This window comes from Bubalus kerabau, chromosome X (assembly GCF_029407905.1).
Source record: "Bubalus kerabau isolate K-KA32 ecotype Philippines breed swamp buffalo chromosome X, PCC_UOA_SB_1v2, whole genome shotgun sequence".
NCBI lineage: Eukaryota > Metazoa > Chordata > Mammalia > Artiodactyla > Bovidae > Bubalus > Bubalus kerabau.
The window spans coordinates 115285519-115303178 of NC_073647.1; the positions used below are offsets into that span (position 1 = coordinate 115285519).

The window sequence follows — 17660 nt, forward strand, 5'->3', positions numbered from 1 at the left end:
AAAGAGCCACCCGGTTGTAGACCCTTAGTTACTTGCCTGGAGAAGTTACTGGCCCTTGGGGAGAAGTGGTTTGAACCCGCCTGAACAAGAGCAGCTACAGGAAACAGACAGGCCTGCCTCAGGGCCCTAGGCCCTTCCTTATCCTCCCAGTGGGGAGGATCAATTCCCATGATTGTCCTAAAAATGCCAGTAAAATTGATTCCTTGCAAGTTTTTGGCATTTGGTCTTTTTAAACAGATTTGTGGCAATGTCCTGGAACAGAATTCTTTGTGCCTATTTCCATTGAAGTTTGAACAGTCCAGTATCACAGAAGGTATTGACTGACAGTTTCTTAGAGCATCTTCTTAGAAAAGCTTGCAGTCTCTTAGGGTAACTGTGTCATGTAAGTGAGAAAAAAATACAATGTAGGGTGTGGAGCTAGTTCCTCGAAAACTCATTATCGTGAGGTTGCCCAGTAATGCCCAATAATAAGAATTTAAATATTCTTATTGAAATTAAATTAAAAGTGAGGTCCTTCTGTGTAGCACAGGGAACTATATTCAATATCTTGTGATAAATCATACTGGAAAAGAATATGGAAAACAATGTATATATACATGTAACTGAATCACTTTGCTATACAGTAGAAGTTAGCACAACATTGTAATTCAGCTATACTTCAATAAAATAATTATTTATTTTTTAAAAAAGAAAATATATAACATATACACCTAATTTTCATTTGCAGTGTAACCCTCAATAATAATGAAGATACACAATTTTTTTAGTAATTTTTCATACATGAATGAGAAGAAGATTTAGCATTCTTTCCTGAGGGAAATGTTAGCACACAGCTAGAGAGATGACTGGAGAAAAGGGTCACTGTGGGGTGGGCGTAGAAAATCAGCAAATGGTAATAGGCCAGTGCCTCTCCCCTGGGGAGCATCTAGCACTGCCCGGGCCATTGTGTGGAATCACACACCTCCTGGATCCCAGATAGCTTTGATTCTGCTGACCCTTTAACAGCCACTGTTCCCTGACACTTGGCTGGGACTGCTAACTTAAATCTTTGGACTGAAAGAAAAATTGATGGGGCCATTTGGGGTTGGATATGAAGCGGGTAGTGCTCTCCCCAGTGCAGGATGATAAGCTTCTTCAAGAACTTTGGTTTCAGGTCTTCTCTGGTGGTCCAGTGGTTAAGACCCCACACTCCCAATGCAAGGGGCCAGAGAACTAGATTCCACATGCTGCAACTAGAACCAGGGTAGCGAAGGAGAAAGATCATGGGTTTTGCTGACAGAGAGCCCGGGGTTTGCACCCCTGCTTAGCCACATATTATCTGACTTTGGGCAAGGCACTTAAGCTCTGTAAGCCTGCTTCCACATCTGTAAAGTGGGGATGGGACATGAGAAGAATCAAAGGTACTAGCATGTGTAAAACTTCTGCCTTCACAGAAAGCCAGTTAAGGGAAGAAGATAAAGTTTGTGTCTGGTATGCAGATCCCTCACCGTTTCTGACATCACCTATAAACTTCCTTAAGCCTGAGAAAACAAAAATAGTCCTTTGACAGAAAGAGCCTGGAGCACCCCAGTCTAGGGAGAAGAAATGGATCCGAGCAGACGTGGGCCCCTATGTCCCTGTCCTCGGGCTCTGCTGGCTCTGGCAGTGTGACTGGTCCCTGCCTAGTTCCTTCTCTCCAGTTCCCAGGCTGATCTGAAAATGGCTGATGCTTTTTCAGGTTTGACAACGGGCTGGCCTTACACCTCGGACCACCTCCTGACGACTTGCCTTCTTACTCTGCAAATTACTCAGATGATTTCAAAACCTGGCGCCCAGTGGAGATCTCAAGGCTGGTCAGCAAACAGCAAAACAAGATCTCAGACGGGAGGATCTGTGCCTCCGCAGCTGCTCCCAAGACCTGCAGTATTGAGCGTGTCCTGCGGAAAACAGGGAGGTTCCAGAAATGGCTGCAGGCCAAGCGACTCACACCAGACCTGGTGCGGGTGAGTGTCCTGGCTGTGGGGGGCAGGAGAACGGGGGGTACCATTGCCAGCCCACATCTCAGTCTGTCTGGGCAAAAGGAATTGTAGTTTGTCTAAAGTGGGATAAAACAGTGTCATGAAACAACGTGGCTTGTGACAAGACAGGAACTAAAGAGGTTTCCTGATGGCTCAGACAACAAAGAGTCTGACTACAGGGCAGGAGACCCAGGATTGATCCCTGGGTCGGGAAGATCCGCTGGAGAAGGAAACGGTAACCACTCCAGTATTCTTGCCTGGAAAATCCCATGGACAGAGGAGGCTGGCAGACTACAGTCCATAGGGTCACAAAGAGTCGGACACGACTGAGCAACTTCACAAAGTGGTTTAGTTGTAGGGACTGCTCCCATTGTCATTCTCCATTCTCTCCGATGTGACCCTGAGGGACTCTTTGGGAAACAGTTCCTAGCTGCCATCTCTGGTCTGAACATCTGACGGGATGACCCTCACCAACCTTGCCCCCTCCCCCAAAAGGGCTTAGCTCGCCTACAATGTTTGCTAACCCCTGAACTGTCACTGTCTTTCTTTGGAATATTCATAACGATTTTATTTTTAATTGAAGGATAATTGCTTTACAATATTGCATTGGTTTCTGCCATACATCAACATGAATTAGCCACAGGTATACCTATGTCCCCTCCCTCTTGAACCTCCCTCCCACCTCCCATCCTTTCCCACCCCTCTAGGTTGTTACAGAGCCCTGATTTGAGTTCCCTGAGTCATACAGCAAATTTCCATTGTCTATCTTACATATGGTAGTGTATATCCTTCCATGATACTCTTTCCATTCATCTTACCTTCTCCTTCCTTCCCCTGCCCATGTCCATAAGTCTATTCTCTATTCTCCATGTGGCTGTCTTAGAAGCTTCCATATACATCCTCTTTCATGATCCAGAGACCCTACTTTGAAAATCAGCTTCCTTTTTCATCTCCCACCATAAAGAAGAACCAAACGTAAGTCACTGCGAAAGCAGACTCCGGTAACGCAGCTCCCTCCTCCCATTTGAGAGTTCCCACCCACTCCCATGAGTAGGCTGCCTTCAGAGCTTTGGCACATGCCGGTGACATCTTACCCTGTGTTTGTCCTCTCCTGCACTGTCATTGCTGGTATCATCTGATTTTTATCCAAACCAACATAGTCATGCACCTCCACGCACATCCAGCCCAGCCCCTTAAGGCAGACAATGCCACCTCAAAAGATTGAGGAGCCACTCACCTTTAGCAAAGATGAGGAAGAAGAACTCACCTCAATCTTCCTGCCATGATGAGGCTGGAGGATTTGGCATTCCTCGGGGGCATGCCAAGATTGTTTCTCAAAGTCCCTAGACCACTAGCCCCTTCAAATGGGCACATAAGGCTGCCCAGGTAATTTCTGAGCACTAATAGACCTTCCCTTTGGTGTGTTCAAGATGAGTCACCCAGAACAAAGCAGAATCACTGGTCCCTAGATATCTCAACCACGTGGCAAGACCATGTGACTTTGCCTTATGGTTGTGTGGAAACTGCTTAGAAATCAAAAGGAATCAAGCTGCAGGTAACATGGCCATCATCTGACACTGAACTTTACACGTAGTCCTTTTGTACTCTGTACTTTACAAATCTCACTGGCCTGGAATGGGGAAAGAATAAGCCAGAGGAAGTCAAGCTATTCCCAGGCTGGGGAGGTGGTGGCAGGACCCAGCCTAAGGATCTTGGAGTTGGTGTGGGAGATAGGAATTGGAGACTCAGGTGGGAAGAACCTTATGGGAGCTGCTCAACACGGGGCAGAAACAGAAAACAGAGGACAGATATCACAGCCCACACCATGGTACACACCCTAGGTGTAATGGCCTTGTGCCTCTTTCTGCACCTGCAGACACATCCTCTGCCTGCAGACACACCCTCCCTGCACTGGCCTGGGGTACCCACCATCTGTCATTCTCAGGCTGGCCACATGGGAAGGACTAATATGAGACCTCCTGGGCTTTGCCTCAATTATGTGCTCAGGCACAAATAGGAGTCCCCAGGAAGAGTAAAACAAGATACACAAGGAATTGTTTCAGAACCCCTTGAAAATCCCATCACTTCTTCCTGCTCTCATTGTTGTCTGCTCCCTTGCTGACAGGCACAGTTCTCCCAAGTCACTGGCCCCAGACTATTTGCACCTGGGACCTGGACCATGACCAAAGGACAGAGCTTCCTGGCGCATAAGATACATTTGGGATTCCACAGAAAGTGACCAAACTGGTCTTGGGCTTTGAACTAAGAAAGACTCCCTCTTTCCCTCACTTCTAGACACTTCAGAATGCAGTGGAGATTATCCTAGAAGCTCTAGAAAGTCCAAAGCAACCTGCCATGTACATCTAGTGTCACCTACCTTGATGAGTATAGATGCTGTGGTAAAAGCAGAAGATCCCTGGGAACTAGAAACTGTGGCTGAGTCCTGAAAGTAAAAGTGTTAGTTGTTCAGTTGGGTCCAACTCTTTGCAACTCCACAGACTGTAGCCCACTAGGCTCCTCTGTCCATGGAATTCTTCAGGCAAGAATACTGGAATGGGTTGCCATTTTCTTCTCTAGGGGATCTTCCCCACCCAGGGGTCAAACCTGCGTCTCTTACATCTCCTGCATTGGCAGGTGGGTTCTTTACCATTATCTCCACCTGGGCAGCCCATCCATATTGTAGTCGTTGCCAGAGGCTGAGAGGAGAAGAGAATTAAGAGTGACTCTTTAATAGATACACAGAATCTCTCGGGGTGATGAAAATTTCTGGAGTTAGATAGTGGTGATAGTCATACAACCAAAAGCCACTGAATTGTTCACCTTCAGTTCAGTTCAGTCGCTCAGTCGTGTTCGACTCTTTGCGACCCCATGAATCACAGCATGCCAGACCTCCCTGTCCATCACCAACTCCCAGAGTTTACTCAAACTCATGTCCATCGAGTTAGTGATGCCATCCAGCCATCTCATCCTCTGTTTTCCCCTTCTCCTCCTGCCCCCAATCCCTCCCAGCATCAGAGTCTTTTCCAGTGAGTCAACTCTTCGCATGAAGTGGCCAAAGTATTGGAGTTTCAGCCTCAGCATCATTCCTTCCAAAGAAATCCCAGGTCTGATCTCCTTTAGAATGGACTAGTTGGATCTCCTTGCAGTCCAAGGGACTCTCAAGAGTCTTCTCCAACACCACAGTTCAAAAGCATCAATTCTTCAGCACTCAGCTTTCTTCACAGTCCAACTCTCACATCCATACATGACCTTAAAATGGTCCAAATGATGAATTTTACGTGATATAAATTTTGCCTTAATAAAAAAGGAAAAATAAGCCATTTACAAAACTTCACCAATCCTCTGACTCCATTCACTTAGAGCCCTGAGGAGTGACAGGTGACATTAATAATTTAATTCATGCCAGGATGTTAACAGCTAATAGCATTTCACTGTAGCCCTCTGAGAAACCATTTGTTTGTAAAGTCATTATTATGATGCTCCCACTAGCCCATCCCATGTCTATCTCAGACCTTCCTAATACCTCCCTGCATCATTTCCCCCACAAAACCCAGATGTAGCCCTGGAATTCTACTCGATAGTGTTCCATGCAAGCAGCCTCTGTCATGATTTCAGCTGGACTATGAGGTGACATCTATGTAACTGCCAATTCATCCTAGATTTGGCCAAATAGCTCTACCCTATTTTTCTGATAATCAGTCAGACATAAAGTCCTGATTTATAATTTAGAAATTATAGTATTTCTCTTTTCACATGGAAGTTTCAGGAGTCAACTGGAGAGAGATTGTAGAATGGATGGTAGGGAGACTTGCCTCATCCTTCAGCTCTATATTAAATGGCCCAATGCCAACTCTGCCTATCGGCAAGGCCATTCGGCACATGGCTTCAGTGTGCTTTTTCTGAATTCCTCAAGAGCCGCTTTCCACCAGGGATCTAGGCCAGGACCCTCAAGTGTGCGGATTTGAGTGAGGATGTGCTGATGTATGTTTGGAGGAGACAAAAGGAGCCACAAGAAACTGATGAGTTGGCTCAGAAAACTGGCAAGGCAGGGAAGGAAGGAGAAATGAAGAAATAAAAGAAAATTGAAGGCAGGAGGGATCTGACTGGTGCAGGGCCCTCAGAACCTGGACTGTTGGCGTTGCTTAGAAAAGTCGACTTGGATGAAAAGATCCAGTGCTCACCATCAGATGCCAAGTGCAATTTTGTATTAATACCAAGGACCCTCTCTTGAGACATAGGCAATACACTGCAGCTAAGGGCTGCCAAGGAGGCTGGACTGGACCAGGAATCAGCAAAAGGGTGAAACAAGGCAACGTATGTGGGTGTGTGTCTGTGGCACTTACGCTAATAAAACCATGACTTTTCTCCTCCAAAACCTGCATTGTTCTGACGGGAATATCCCACAGCCTAAATTACGAGCCCACAAATAGAGCCATGGCCAAGGACAGCACCCAGAGTTTATCATGATGTGCTTGTTCACAAAGCCACAAAGAAGGCTTCCTCTGCTGTTACACCAAGTGCCAAGAACCAACCACCCTTAGCAGCACGTGGCTAATCAGAGGAAAAACAGTTCCTCCATCGGGTCCTCCTCCCATCCCCTCAACTGTCATCCACTCTGGACATTGTTCTCTATGCTAACCCTGTTTCTTGTCAGGTGGGAAGTGGAGTTTTTTCTCTCACTAGATGGTGGTATAGAGTGTTCAGGAAGCTTTGTTTAAAGCAAGATGCCTGGCAATTTTACTTCCCTTGTCTCAATTCCTTTTTTTACATAAATACAATAAGAAATGGGTTTCCCAGGTGGTGCTAGTGGTAAACAACCTGCCTGCCAATGTAGGACATGCAAGAGGCACAGGGGGATCAGTCAGTAAAGACTCTGCCTGCAGTGAAGGAGACCCAAGTTCAATCTCTGGGTTGGGAAGATCCCCTAGAGAAAGAAACGGCAGTATTCTTATCTGGAAAATTCCATGGACAGAGGAGGAGCCTGGTGGGCTACAGTCCATGGAGTCACAACAGTTGGACACGACTTAGTGACTAAACCACCATCAGTTCAGTTCAATTCGTCGCTCAGTCGTGTCCGACTCTTTAAGACCCCATGAATCACAGCACGCCAGGCCTCCCTGTCCATCACCAACCCCCGGAGTTCACTCAGACTCCTGTCCATTGAGTCAGTGATGCCATCCAGCCATCTCATCCTCTGTCGTCCCCTTCTCCTCCTGACCCCAATCCCTCCCAGCATCAGGGTCTTTTCCAATGAGTCAACTCTTCGCATGAGGTGGCCAAAGTACTGGAGTTTCAGCTTTAGCATCATTCCTTCCAAAGAAATCCCAGGGCTGATCTCCTTCAGAATGGACTGGTTGGATCTCCTTGCAGTCCAAGGGACTCTCAAGAGTCTACTCCAACACCACAGTTCAAAAGCATCAATTCTTCAGCGCTCAGCTTTCTTCACAGTCCAACTCTCACATCCATACATGACCACTGGAAAAACCATAGCCTTGACTAGACGGACCTTTGTTGGCAAAGTAATGTCTCTGCTTTTCAATATGCTATCTAGGTTGGTCATAACTTTTCTTCCAAGGAGTAAGCGTCTTTTAATTTCATGGCTACGGTCACCTTCTGCAGTGATTTTGGAGCCCCAAAAAATAAAGTCTGACACTGTTTCCACCGTTTCCCCATCTATTTCCCATGAAGTGATGGGACCGGATGCCATGATCTTCGTTTTCTGAATGTTGAGTTTTAAGCCAACTATTTCACTCTCCTCTTTCACTTTCATCAAGAGGCTTTTTAGTTCCTCTTCACTTTCTGCCATAAGGGTGGTGTCATCTGCATATCTGAGGTTATTGATATTTCTCCCGGCAATCTTGATTCCAGCTGTGCTTCTTCCAGTCCAGCATTTCTCATGGTGTACTCTGCATATAAGTTAAATAAGCAGGGTGACAAATAGGAAAAGGTATTCCTTTTCCTATTTGGAACCAGTCTGTTGTTCCATGTCCAGGTCTAACTGTTGCTTCCTGACCTACATACAAATTTCTCAAGAGGCAGGTCAGGTGGTCTGGTATTCCCATCTCTTTCCGAATTTTCTACAGTTTATTGTGATCCACACAGCCAAAGGCTTTGGCATAGTCAATAAAGCAGAAAGAGATGTTTTTCTGGAACTCTCTTGCTTTTTCGATGATCCAGCAGATGTTGGCAATTTGGTCTCTGGTTCCTTTGCCTTTTCTAAAACCAGCTTGAACATCAGGAAGTTCACGGTTCATGTATTGCTGAAGCCTGGCTTGGAGAATTTTGAGCAGTACTTTACTAGCGTGTGAGATGAGTGCAATTGTGTGGTACTTTGAGCATTCTTTGGCATTGCCTTTCTTTGGGATTGGAATGAAAACTGACCTTTTCCAGTCCTGTGGCCACTGCTGAGTTTCCCAAATTTGCGGGCATATTGAGGGCAGCACTTTCACAGCATCATCTTGCAGGATTTGAAATAGCTCAACTGGAATTCCATCACCTCCACTACCTTTGTTCATAGTGATGCTTTCTAAGGCCCACTTGACTTCACATTCCAGGATATCTGGCTCTAGGTGAGTGATCACACCATTGTGATTATCTGGGTCATGAAGATCTTTTTTGTACAGTTCTTCTGTGTATTCTTGCCACCTCTTCTTAATATCTTCTGCTTCTGTTAGGTCCATACTCACAGAAAACCAGTCAATCTAATCACACTAGGACCACAGCCTTGTCTAACTCAATGAAACTAAGCCAAGCCCGTGGGGCCACCCAAGATGGGCGGGTCATGGTGGAGAGGTCTGACAGAATGTGGTCCACTGGAGAAGGGAACGGCAAACCACTTCAGTATTCTTGCCTTGAGAACCCCATGAACTGTATGAAATCACCATACACATACATTAAGAGAAATAAAGTAACCAAAGTGTGTATTAACCATTTAATCAGAATATAGTTTTACAGGTAACTGCTAAAGGAATGTTAAAATTTCTTTTTGTTTAAATTTTATTAAAAAAAATATTGAAGGGGTATGTGCAGGACATATCCTAGACCCTAGGAGGGTATAAGGCTGTCCAGACAAGGCCCCTGCACTCTGAGAGATAACACCCCACTGGGAGAGACAAAGTATATGCAATGCAGTCTGATAACTTAGCAGTGTGTGTATGCGTTATTGCTCAGTTGTGTCCGACTCTTTGCGACCCCGTGGACTGTAGCCCACCAGCCTCCTCTGTCCATGGAATTCTCCAGGCAACAATACTGGAGTGGATTGCCATTCCCTTCTCCAGGTGATCTTCCTGACCCATGGATCAAACCTGGGTCTCCCATACTGCAGGCAGATTCTTTACCATCTGAGCCACCAGGGAAGACCTGGTGAGCTATAAATAAATAAGTATAGCAGTGTGTACACGTCAAAAATAAATAATTTTTTTTAAAAAGAAACAGCACTCATAGATTATCCAACCCATCATCGAAAATGACTCCTAAATTATTCTTAATCTCAAGAGTGAAAAGGAGACAGTGAAAGGTTTCCCTTAACACAGACAGGTTCGGAGAAGAAAATGGAGGCAAGAGAAGACTCAGGAAAGGTAGACATGAGTTGCCAGTGGCTCCTTCCCTATGAGTCTTAAATGCAGAATAGAGGCAGTCCCCAGACAAAGCATTACTGAAGCCTGGACAGTCACCAAGACAGACCATCAGAGCAGACTTCATCTTCCCTGGGCCCTCAGCTTTTCCTGAACTTAGATGTTAGCCAAGCACGCCCCTTCTTAAATCAATCAAGCCATCCTTTGTTCTTTCTACGATGTCTTTCCTGGCTATCTAGCTATCCCTATCACTATCGCAACCTACTCTGGAGCAAACGCTTTTGATAGAGTGTAGCTTTGTCTCAGAGTCCTGGGGATTGGCTATCTACATAGTATATAATATATAATCTATAAAGATATTTGCTTGAAAAAATTGGTAGAAGTAATTGATACATGTGTTACATTCTAAAAACCATTTATTAAGCCACAGAAACAATCAATACATTTTAAAAAGTAGAAATGCCAAAGACCAGATCAAAGAAAAAGAGTTATTCTAGAATAATTCTGTTAAATGATTCCCCGGTAATGACTTAAGATCATCTCTTTCTCTTCTCAGTTCAGTTCAGTTGCTCAGTCGTATACGACTCTTTGCGACCCCATGAATCACAGCACGCCAGGCCTCCCTGTCCATCACCAGCTCCCGGAGTCTACTCAAACTCACGTCCATCGAGTTAGTGATACCATCCAGCCATCTCATCCTCTGTCGTTCCCTTCTCCTCCTGCCCCCAATTCCTCCCAGCATCAGGGTCTTTTCCAATGAGTCAACTCTTCGCATGAGGTGGCCAAAGTATTGGAGTTTCAGCCTCAGCATCAGTCCTTCCAAAGAACACCCAGGACTGATCTCCTTTAGGATGGACTGGTTGGATCTCCTTGCAGTCCAAGGGACTCTCAAGAGTCTTCTCCAACACCACACTTCAAAGACATCAATTCTTCGGCACTCAGCTTTCTTCACAGTCCAACTCTCACATCCATACATGACCACTGGAAAAACCATAGCCTTGACTAGACAGACCTTTGTTGGCAAAGTAATGTCTCTGCTTTTTAATATGCTGTCTAGGTTGGTCATAACTTTCCTTCCAAGGAGTAAGTGTCTTTTAATTTCATGGCTACAGTCACCATCTGCAGTGATTTTGGAGCCCCAAAAAATAAAGTCTGACACTATTTCCACTGTTTCCCCATCTATTTCCCATGAAGTGATGGGACCAGACGCCATGATCTTCATTTTCTGAATGTTGAGCTTTAAGCCAACTTTTTCACTCTCCACTTTCACTTTCATCAAGAGGCTTTTGAGTTCCTCTTCACTTTCTGCCATAAGGGTGGTGTCATCTGCATATCTGAGCTTATTGATATTTCTCCCTACAATCTTGATTCCAGCTTGTGCTTCCTCCAGCCCAGCGTTTCTCATGATGTACTCTGCATAGAAGTTAAATAAGCAGGGTGACAGTATACAGCCTTGATGTACTCCTTTTCCTATTTGGAACCAGTCTGTTGTGCCATGTCCAGGTCTAACTGTTGCTTCCTGACCTGTATACATGTTTCTCAAGAGGCAGATCAGGTGGTCTGGTATTCCCATCTCTTTCAGAATTTCCCACAGTTTAGAGGTGCACAAATCATTCTATTAATATCTTGTCTTAAGAATATTTCCTATCATGCAGTACTTCGCAAAATCTATCCTCTTGCTCCTTTGAATATCAGAAATGAATTTTCATGCCTTTTCTGTTTTCCCCTTTCACTGCCCGAGATTCAGAAATATTGTTTGCAAGGTCTCTGTGAATCTTCCAGGTGGGAAGACTCATTCCAAACAATGAAAGCTTCCTTTATACATTCTGGCACCCCATTCTTGTTCACCACTGTTTTGCTCCACCAAATCAAAGAAGACAGGCAAACATTATGAACATTGGGGCTTCATTTTGTTATCCACCAAAATTCTCCCCATGGCCTTGGTCTGTAGTTTATTTTCACTTAATACTTTGAAAAATAGAGTTCTTTTCTAAGTTTTTCAATCAAAGTATAACCTATGCACTTAAATGTGCATATATAACATGTAGAGCTAGATAAATTTTTACGCATGTGTTCATTCCTGTAACCACTGTCCACATCAAGATACTGAATATTTCCAGCCCCTCAGAAGGCTCTTTCATGTCCCTTCCCTAAAAAGAGCCTCTAGGGTGACCAACCATCTGATTTTCTTGACACTAGACTTGCTTCAGCCCTGAAAGTCTCACATTCTGTGAAACCCCTCAGTTCCAGGAAAAATGGAACAGTCACCCCACCCATCCCTTCCCAACAGTAACCATTCTGAACTAAATCACCATAAATCAGTTTTACCTGGTTTTGAACTTCATTTAAATGGAATCACACAGTACATCCTCAACATGTTGTCAAGCTATTTAACCATAGTGTTGCATGAATCAGTAGCTTGTTTTTCATTGCAGTAGACTAGTCCATTGTATGATGAAGTCAGTTTATTCATTCTAATGTTGATGAACATCTGTGTTGTATTTAGTTTGGGTTATTGTACATTAAAACTTCTGCAAACATTCTTATCTATGTCAGTTGGTGAACACAAGCATACAGAAAGGATATTTTGGGGTTATATTGTGTACCTATGGACAGATTTAGTCAATGCTGCCCAACAGTTTCCAAAGTAGTTGTACTGATTTCTTCCTATAAGCAATGGAAGACAGAGTTCCATGTTCCACATCTTCATCACACTTGATATTGTTAGTTTTTCATTTTAGTCATCTTGGTGAGTGTCTACCAATATCTCATTGTGTGAGCTGAATTTGTATTTTTCTCATAACTTACAATATAATGATCCTTTTCATATACTTATCGGCTACTCTGGTTTCATCTTTTGTAAAGTGTTGGCATATGTTGTTTGTCCATTTTTTATTGGGTTGTCTGTCTCATTGCGAAAGTTACATTTATATTCTGGATACAAGACTTTTTGTTGGATATATGTATTACAAATATCCTCTCCCAGCCCATAGCTTGCCTTTTCACTGTCCTAATGGTACCTTTTGATAAATTGATATTCTTAATTTAAATGAAGTCCAGTTTATTAATTATTTTAAATGTCCTAATTATCCTATGGCCACAAAGGTATTCCCCCATTTACTTCTGAAGTTTTCATATATTGTCTCTCATACATAGCTCACTAATTTTATGTTCTGCTTTGCCCAGTTTGGGGTTAAATCCAGTCAGTAACTTCGTAATTTCAGATACTGTATCTTGTATTTCTAAACACCCATTTAACTTTTTTTCATAGATTCCAATTCTCTATTGAAATTCTCTCCCTTTCATTATTTTTGTCTCTCTTTTCCTCTATTTTCTTGAAATCTTAATCATAGTTACTTTGACTTCTATACTTGCTAACTTTAATATCTGGATTATCTCTAGTTCTACTTCTTTTTCTACTTCTAGTTCTCTGCTTTTATTGGTTGTTTTCTTTTTTCTTTATTTTGTTTTATTTTAAACTGTGATGGGTCTTCATGGCTGCATGGGCTTTTTTCTAGTTGCGGCAAATGGGAGCTCCTCTTTGTTGTGGTGCACGGGCTTCTCCTTGTGGTGGATTCTCTTGTTGCAGAGCACAGGCTCTAGGCATTCGGGCTTCAGTAGCTGCAGCGTGTGGGCTCAGTAGTTGTAGCTCGAGGGCTTGAGAGTTGGTCTGTGGCATGTGGGATCTTCTCAGACCAGGGATTGAACTCATGTCGCTTGCATTGCAAGGCAGATTCTTAACCACTAGACCACCAGTGAAGCCCCTTTTTTTCTTGGTTATCGGGGAAAGGCTACCCACTCCAGTATTCTGGCCTAGCGAATTCCATGGACTGTATAATCCATGGGGTCACAAAGAGTTGGACATGACTGAGTGACTTACCAGAGAAGGCAATGGCACCACACTCCAGTACTCTTGACTGGAAAATCCCATGGATGGAGGAGCCTGGAAAGCTGCAGTCCATGGGGTCGCTAAGAGTCGGACACAACTGAGCGACTTCACTTTCACTTTTCACTTTCATGTATTGGAGAAGGAAATGGCAACCCACTCCAGTGTTCTTGCCTGGAGAATCCCAGGGATGGGGAAGCCTGGTGGGCTGCCATCTATGGGGTTGCACAGAGTCGGACACGACTGAAGTAACTTAGCAGCAGCAGCAGCAGCAGAGTGCCTTACACTTTCACCATTGGAATGGGATGGAGGGGAACAGGGTACTGGTGTGTTTATTACTCTTAAATCTAATAGAAGTGAAGTATATAATAACTGTAATACAGTGAAGTAAGTGTTCTTTTAGGGTAATTTTTCATTATATGCTGAATTTTAAGGATAACACATGGAAGAGGCTCTAAATTATGTTACCTTCTCCTAAAGGTTACTGAGCTTTGTTCTAGCAGCCAATGAAATTGATCACCTAAATCCAGGGTTTCCCAATCTTGTCACTATTGACTCTTGAGGCTGGATCATTCTTTGTTGGGAGGATAGGGTGGGGGCTGTTCCGTACATTGTAAGATGTTTAGCAACATCCACAGCCCTCACCTGCTTGGTACCAGTAGCATCATAACTCCCAGAGGTGACAATCCAAATTGTTTCCAGATGTAGTCAAATGTCCCCTGGGGAACAAAACTGCCCCTGTGGACCTAACAGAAGCAGAAGATATTAAGAAGAGATGGCAAGAATACACAGAAGAACTGTACAAAAAAGATCTTCATGACCCAGATAATCATGATGGTGTGATCACTGACCTAGAGCCAGATATCCTGGAATGTGAAGTCAAGTGGGCCTTAGAAAGCATCACTACGAACAAAGCTAGTGGAGGTGATGAAATTCCAGTTGAGCTATTCCAAATCCTGAAAGATGATGCTGTGAAAGTGCTGTACTCAATATGCCAGCAAATTTGGAAAACTCAGCAGTGGCCACAGGACTGGAAAAGGTCATTTTCATTTCAATCCCAAAGAAAGGCAATGCCAAAGATTGCTCAAACTACCACACAATTGCACTCATCTCACACGCTAGTAAAGTAATGCTTAAAATTCTCCAAGCCAGGCTTCAGCAATACGTGAACCGTGAACTTCCTGATGTTCAAGCTGGTTTTAGAAAAGGCAGAGGAACCAGAGATCAAATTGCCAACATCCACTGGATCATGGAAAAAGCAAGAGGGTTCCAGAAAAACATCTATTTCTGCTTTATTGACTATGCCAAAGCCTTTGGCTGTGTGGATCACAATAAACTGTGGAAAATTCTGAAACAGATGAGAATACCAGACCACCTGACCTGCCTCTCGAGAAATTTGTATGCAGGTCAGGAAGCAACAGTTAGACCTGGACATGGAACAACAGACTGGTTCCAAATAGGAAAAGGAGTTCGTCAAGGCTGTATATTGTCACCCTGTTTATTTAACTTATATGCAGAGTACATCATGAGAAACACTGGACTGGAAGAAACACAAGCTGGAATCAAGATTGCAGGGAGAAATATCAATAACCTCACATATGCAGATGACACCACCCATATGGCAGAAAGTGAAGAGGAACTCAAAAGCCTCTTGATGAAAGTGAAAGAGGAGAGTGAAAAAGTTGGCTTAAAGCTCAACATTCAGAAAACGAAGATCATGGCGTTTGGTCCCATCACTTCATGGGAAATAGATGGGGAAACAGTGGAAATAGTGTCAGACTTTTTCTGGGCTCCAAAATCACTACAGGTGGTGACTGCAGCCATGAAATTAAAAGACACTTACTCCTTGGAAGGAAAGTTATGACCAACCTAGATAGCATATTGAAAAGCAGAGACATTACTTTACCAACAAAGGTTTGTCTAGTCAAAGCTGTGGTTTTTCCAGTGGTCATGTATGGATGCGAGAGTTGGACTGTGAAGAAGGCTGAGCGCCAAAGAATTGATGCTTTTGAACTGTGGTGTTGGAGTAGACTCTTGGGAGTCCCTTGGACTGCAAGGAGATCCAACCAGTCCATTCTGAAGGAGATCAGCCCTGGGATTTCTTTGGAAGGAATGATGCTAAAGCTGAAACTCCAGTACTTTGGCCACCTCATGCGAAGAGTTGACTCATTGGAAAAGACTCTGATGCTGGGAGGGATTGGGGGCAAGAGGAGAAGGGGACGACAGAGGATGAGATGGCTGGATGGCATCACTGACTCGATGGACATGAGTCTGAGTGAACTCCAGGAGTTGGTGATGGACACGGAGGCCTGGTGTGCTGCGATTCATGGGGTCTTAAAGAGTCGGACATGACTGAGTGACTGATCTGATCTGATCTGATCTGAGTCAAGAACTGCTGCCTTAATTCTGTTGAGATTGGGTTTGGGACTTTGTTACTGCAGGTCTCTTTCAGTTTTGTCCTTACTCCTAGGACATAGTCCTTGCTGATAGAACATGAGCCTTACTACTAGAATGTGGACTTTTTGAGGTCCAGTCAAAAGCCCAGGGTGCCCACTGAGAAGTCTAGCCCAAACCGTCACCTCTCCAGCACGATGTGGCCTCTAAACTCTGCTCAGTGATACAGCCATCTAATGTGGCCCTAGAGTCCCACCCTGCTCCTACGCAGTTTAGGAGTTGGCCAAAGATCTGAAGGAAAACTTTCACATACTTTTTAGGTGCTCCTTCTCTGTGACTTTTCCTGTATAGGACCTTGCCCCCCAGATTCTAGCTACTCAAGTAGCTTCAAATCCTGCTCTCTGATTCTTCTACCTAGCAGGACCCTGTAGTGCAGCTTGGAAAGTGTCCTCAGGGGAAAACAGAGAGAGATATGGGGCTCAGCTCATATGCATCCTTTCTCTCAAGGATCACTGCCTTATGTTGGTCATGGTCCAATGCCCACAGTTGTCTTACATATTTTGTCCAGGTGTTAGAGCTATTTCCATCACAAGGGTAAGCCTGATACCACTTACTCTGTCATGACCAGAACCAGAAATCTCAAAATTTCCTCCAGGAGAGGAAAAAGCTAGTGCTGTTGCATTCATATATCCAAATCCAAATATAACTATGAAAACCATCTTCCTTTCTTTTGAAAATCTCACCTTATTCTAAAAACCTTTGGCATTTTGGATACTATTTCAAGGCTGAAGAAAGCCTGGGGAATACCTGTGGCTTTCAGCCCAGCACATGTGAAAGGAATCAAGCCTGTCATGGGAGCCAGTGGAGAATCTGACTTAATAACACAGTTATAGCAGACCAGACGGAGAAGGCAATGGCACCCCACTCCAGTACTCTTGCCTGGAAAATCCCATGGATGGAGGAGCCTGGTGGGCTGCAGTCCATGGGGTCGCTAAGAGTCAGACACGACTGAGTGACTTCACTTTCACTTTTCACTTTCATGCATTGGAGAAGGAAATGGCAACCCACTCCAGTTTTCTTGCCTGGAGAATCTCAGGGATGGGGGAGCCTGATAGGCTGCCGTCTGTGGGGTTGCACAGAGTCGGACACGACTGAAGTGACTTAGCAGCAGCAGCAGCAGCAGCAGCAGACCAGAAAAGCACTTTCTATAGAATACATGGCATTGGGTTTTTTCTCTTTTCTTTCTTTTTCTTTCCTTCCTTATTTCCTCCTTTCCTCCCCCACCCCTTCTTTCTCTCTTTCGTTCTGTTTTTTCCTCTTCAACCAGACAGAGGGCCACTTGAGGGTAGGGACTGCATCTTATTCATCAATGTCTTCCCTCACACATGTCTGACATGGAGTAGACACTTCATAAATCTTTGGGAAACAAAGGAGTGATCAAATGAGTGAATGAACAAGCCATCATTATTCATGGCTTCAGGGTGACTCTCAATCCACACCTGTACTAACTCCCCAGTTGATCAACTCTGGAGGCCATCAGATTTCAGAGTCTTGGAAAGCCAAGACTTTCCCCAAGAGAGCATCTTTCCTGGCATGACTCGGGTGTTAACAAGCCTGAAAATCCCATGGTTCCTACTCCTTGGAATATGACTCTTGATACCAAAAATGTCTACCTAATTTGGGTGAGGAGGGATGGTGACACAGTTATCTATTAGCTTCCCTAGGATTTGATCTCTCCATAGTTATCTTGGAAGAGAGACAGCTGAGGCACTTTGACCCAAAGCATACAAGGGAGAAATAGATGGTTGG

At 44.2% G+C, this 17660-nt stretch overlaps 1 protein-coding gene across 2 annotated transcripts in view; it reads left to right on the forward strand.

Moving 5' to 3' along the window:
* The window catches only part of DIPK2B (divergent protein kinase domain 2B), a 49002-nt gene that overhangs the window by 4899 nt on the left and 26443 nt on the right, over positions 1–17660 (forward strand). For both annotated transcript variants that reach the window (XR_008708036.1, XM_055563512.1), the window contains exon 2: positions 1718–1982. Coding sequence is in view for 1 of the 2 variants with exons in the window: in XM_055563512.1 (XP_055419487.1) it covers positions 1718–1982 (265 nt within the window). In the remaining variant the exon portion in view is untranslated. The remainder of the gene's footprint in view (positions 1–1717; positions 1983–17660) is intronic.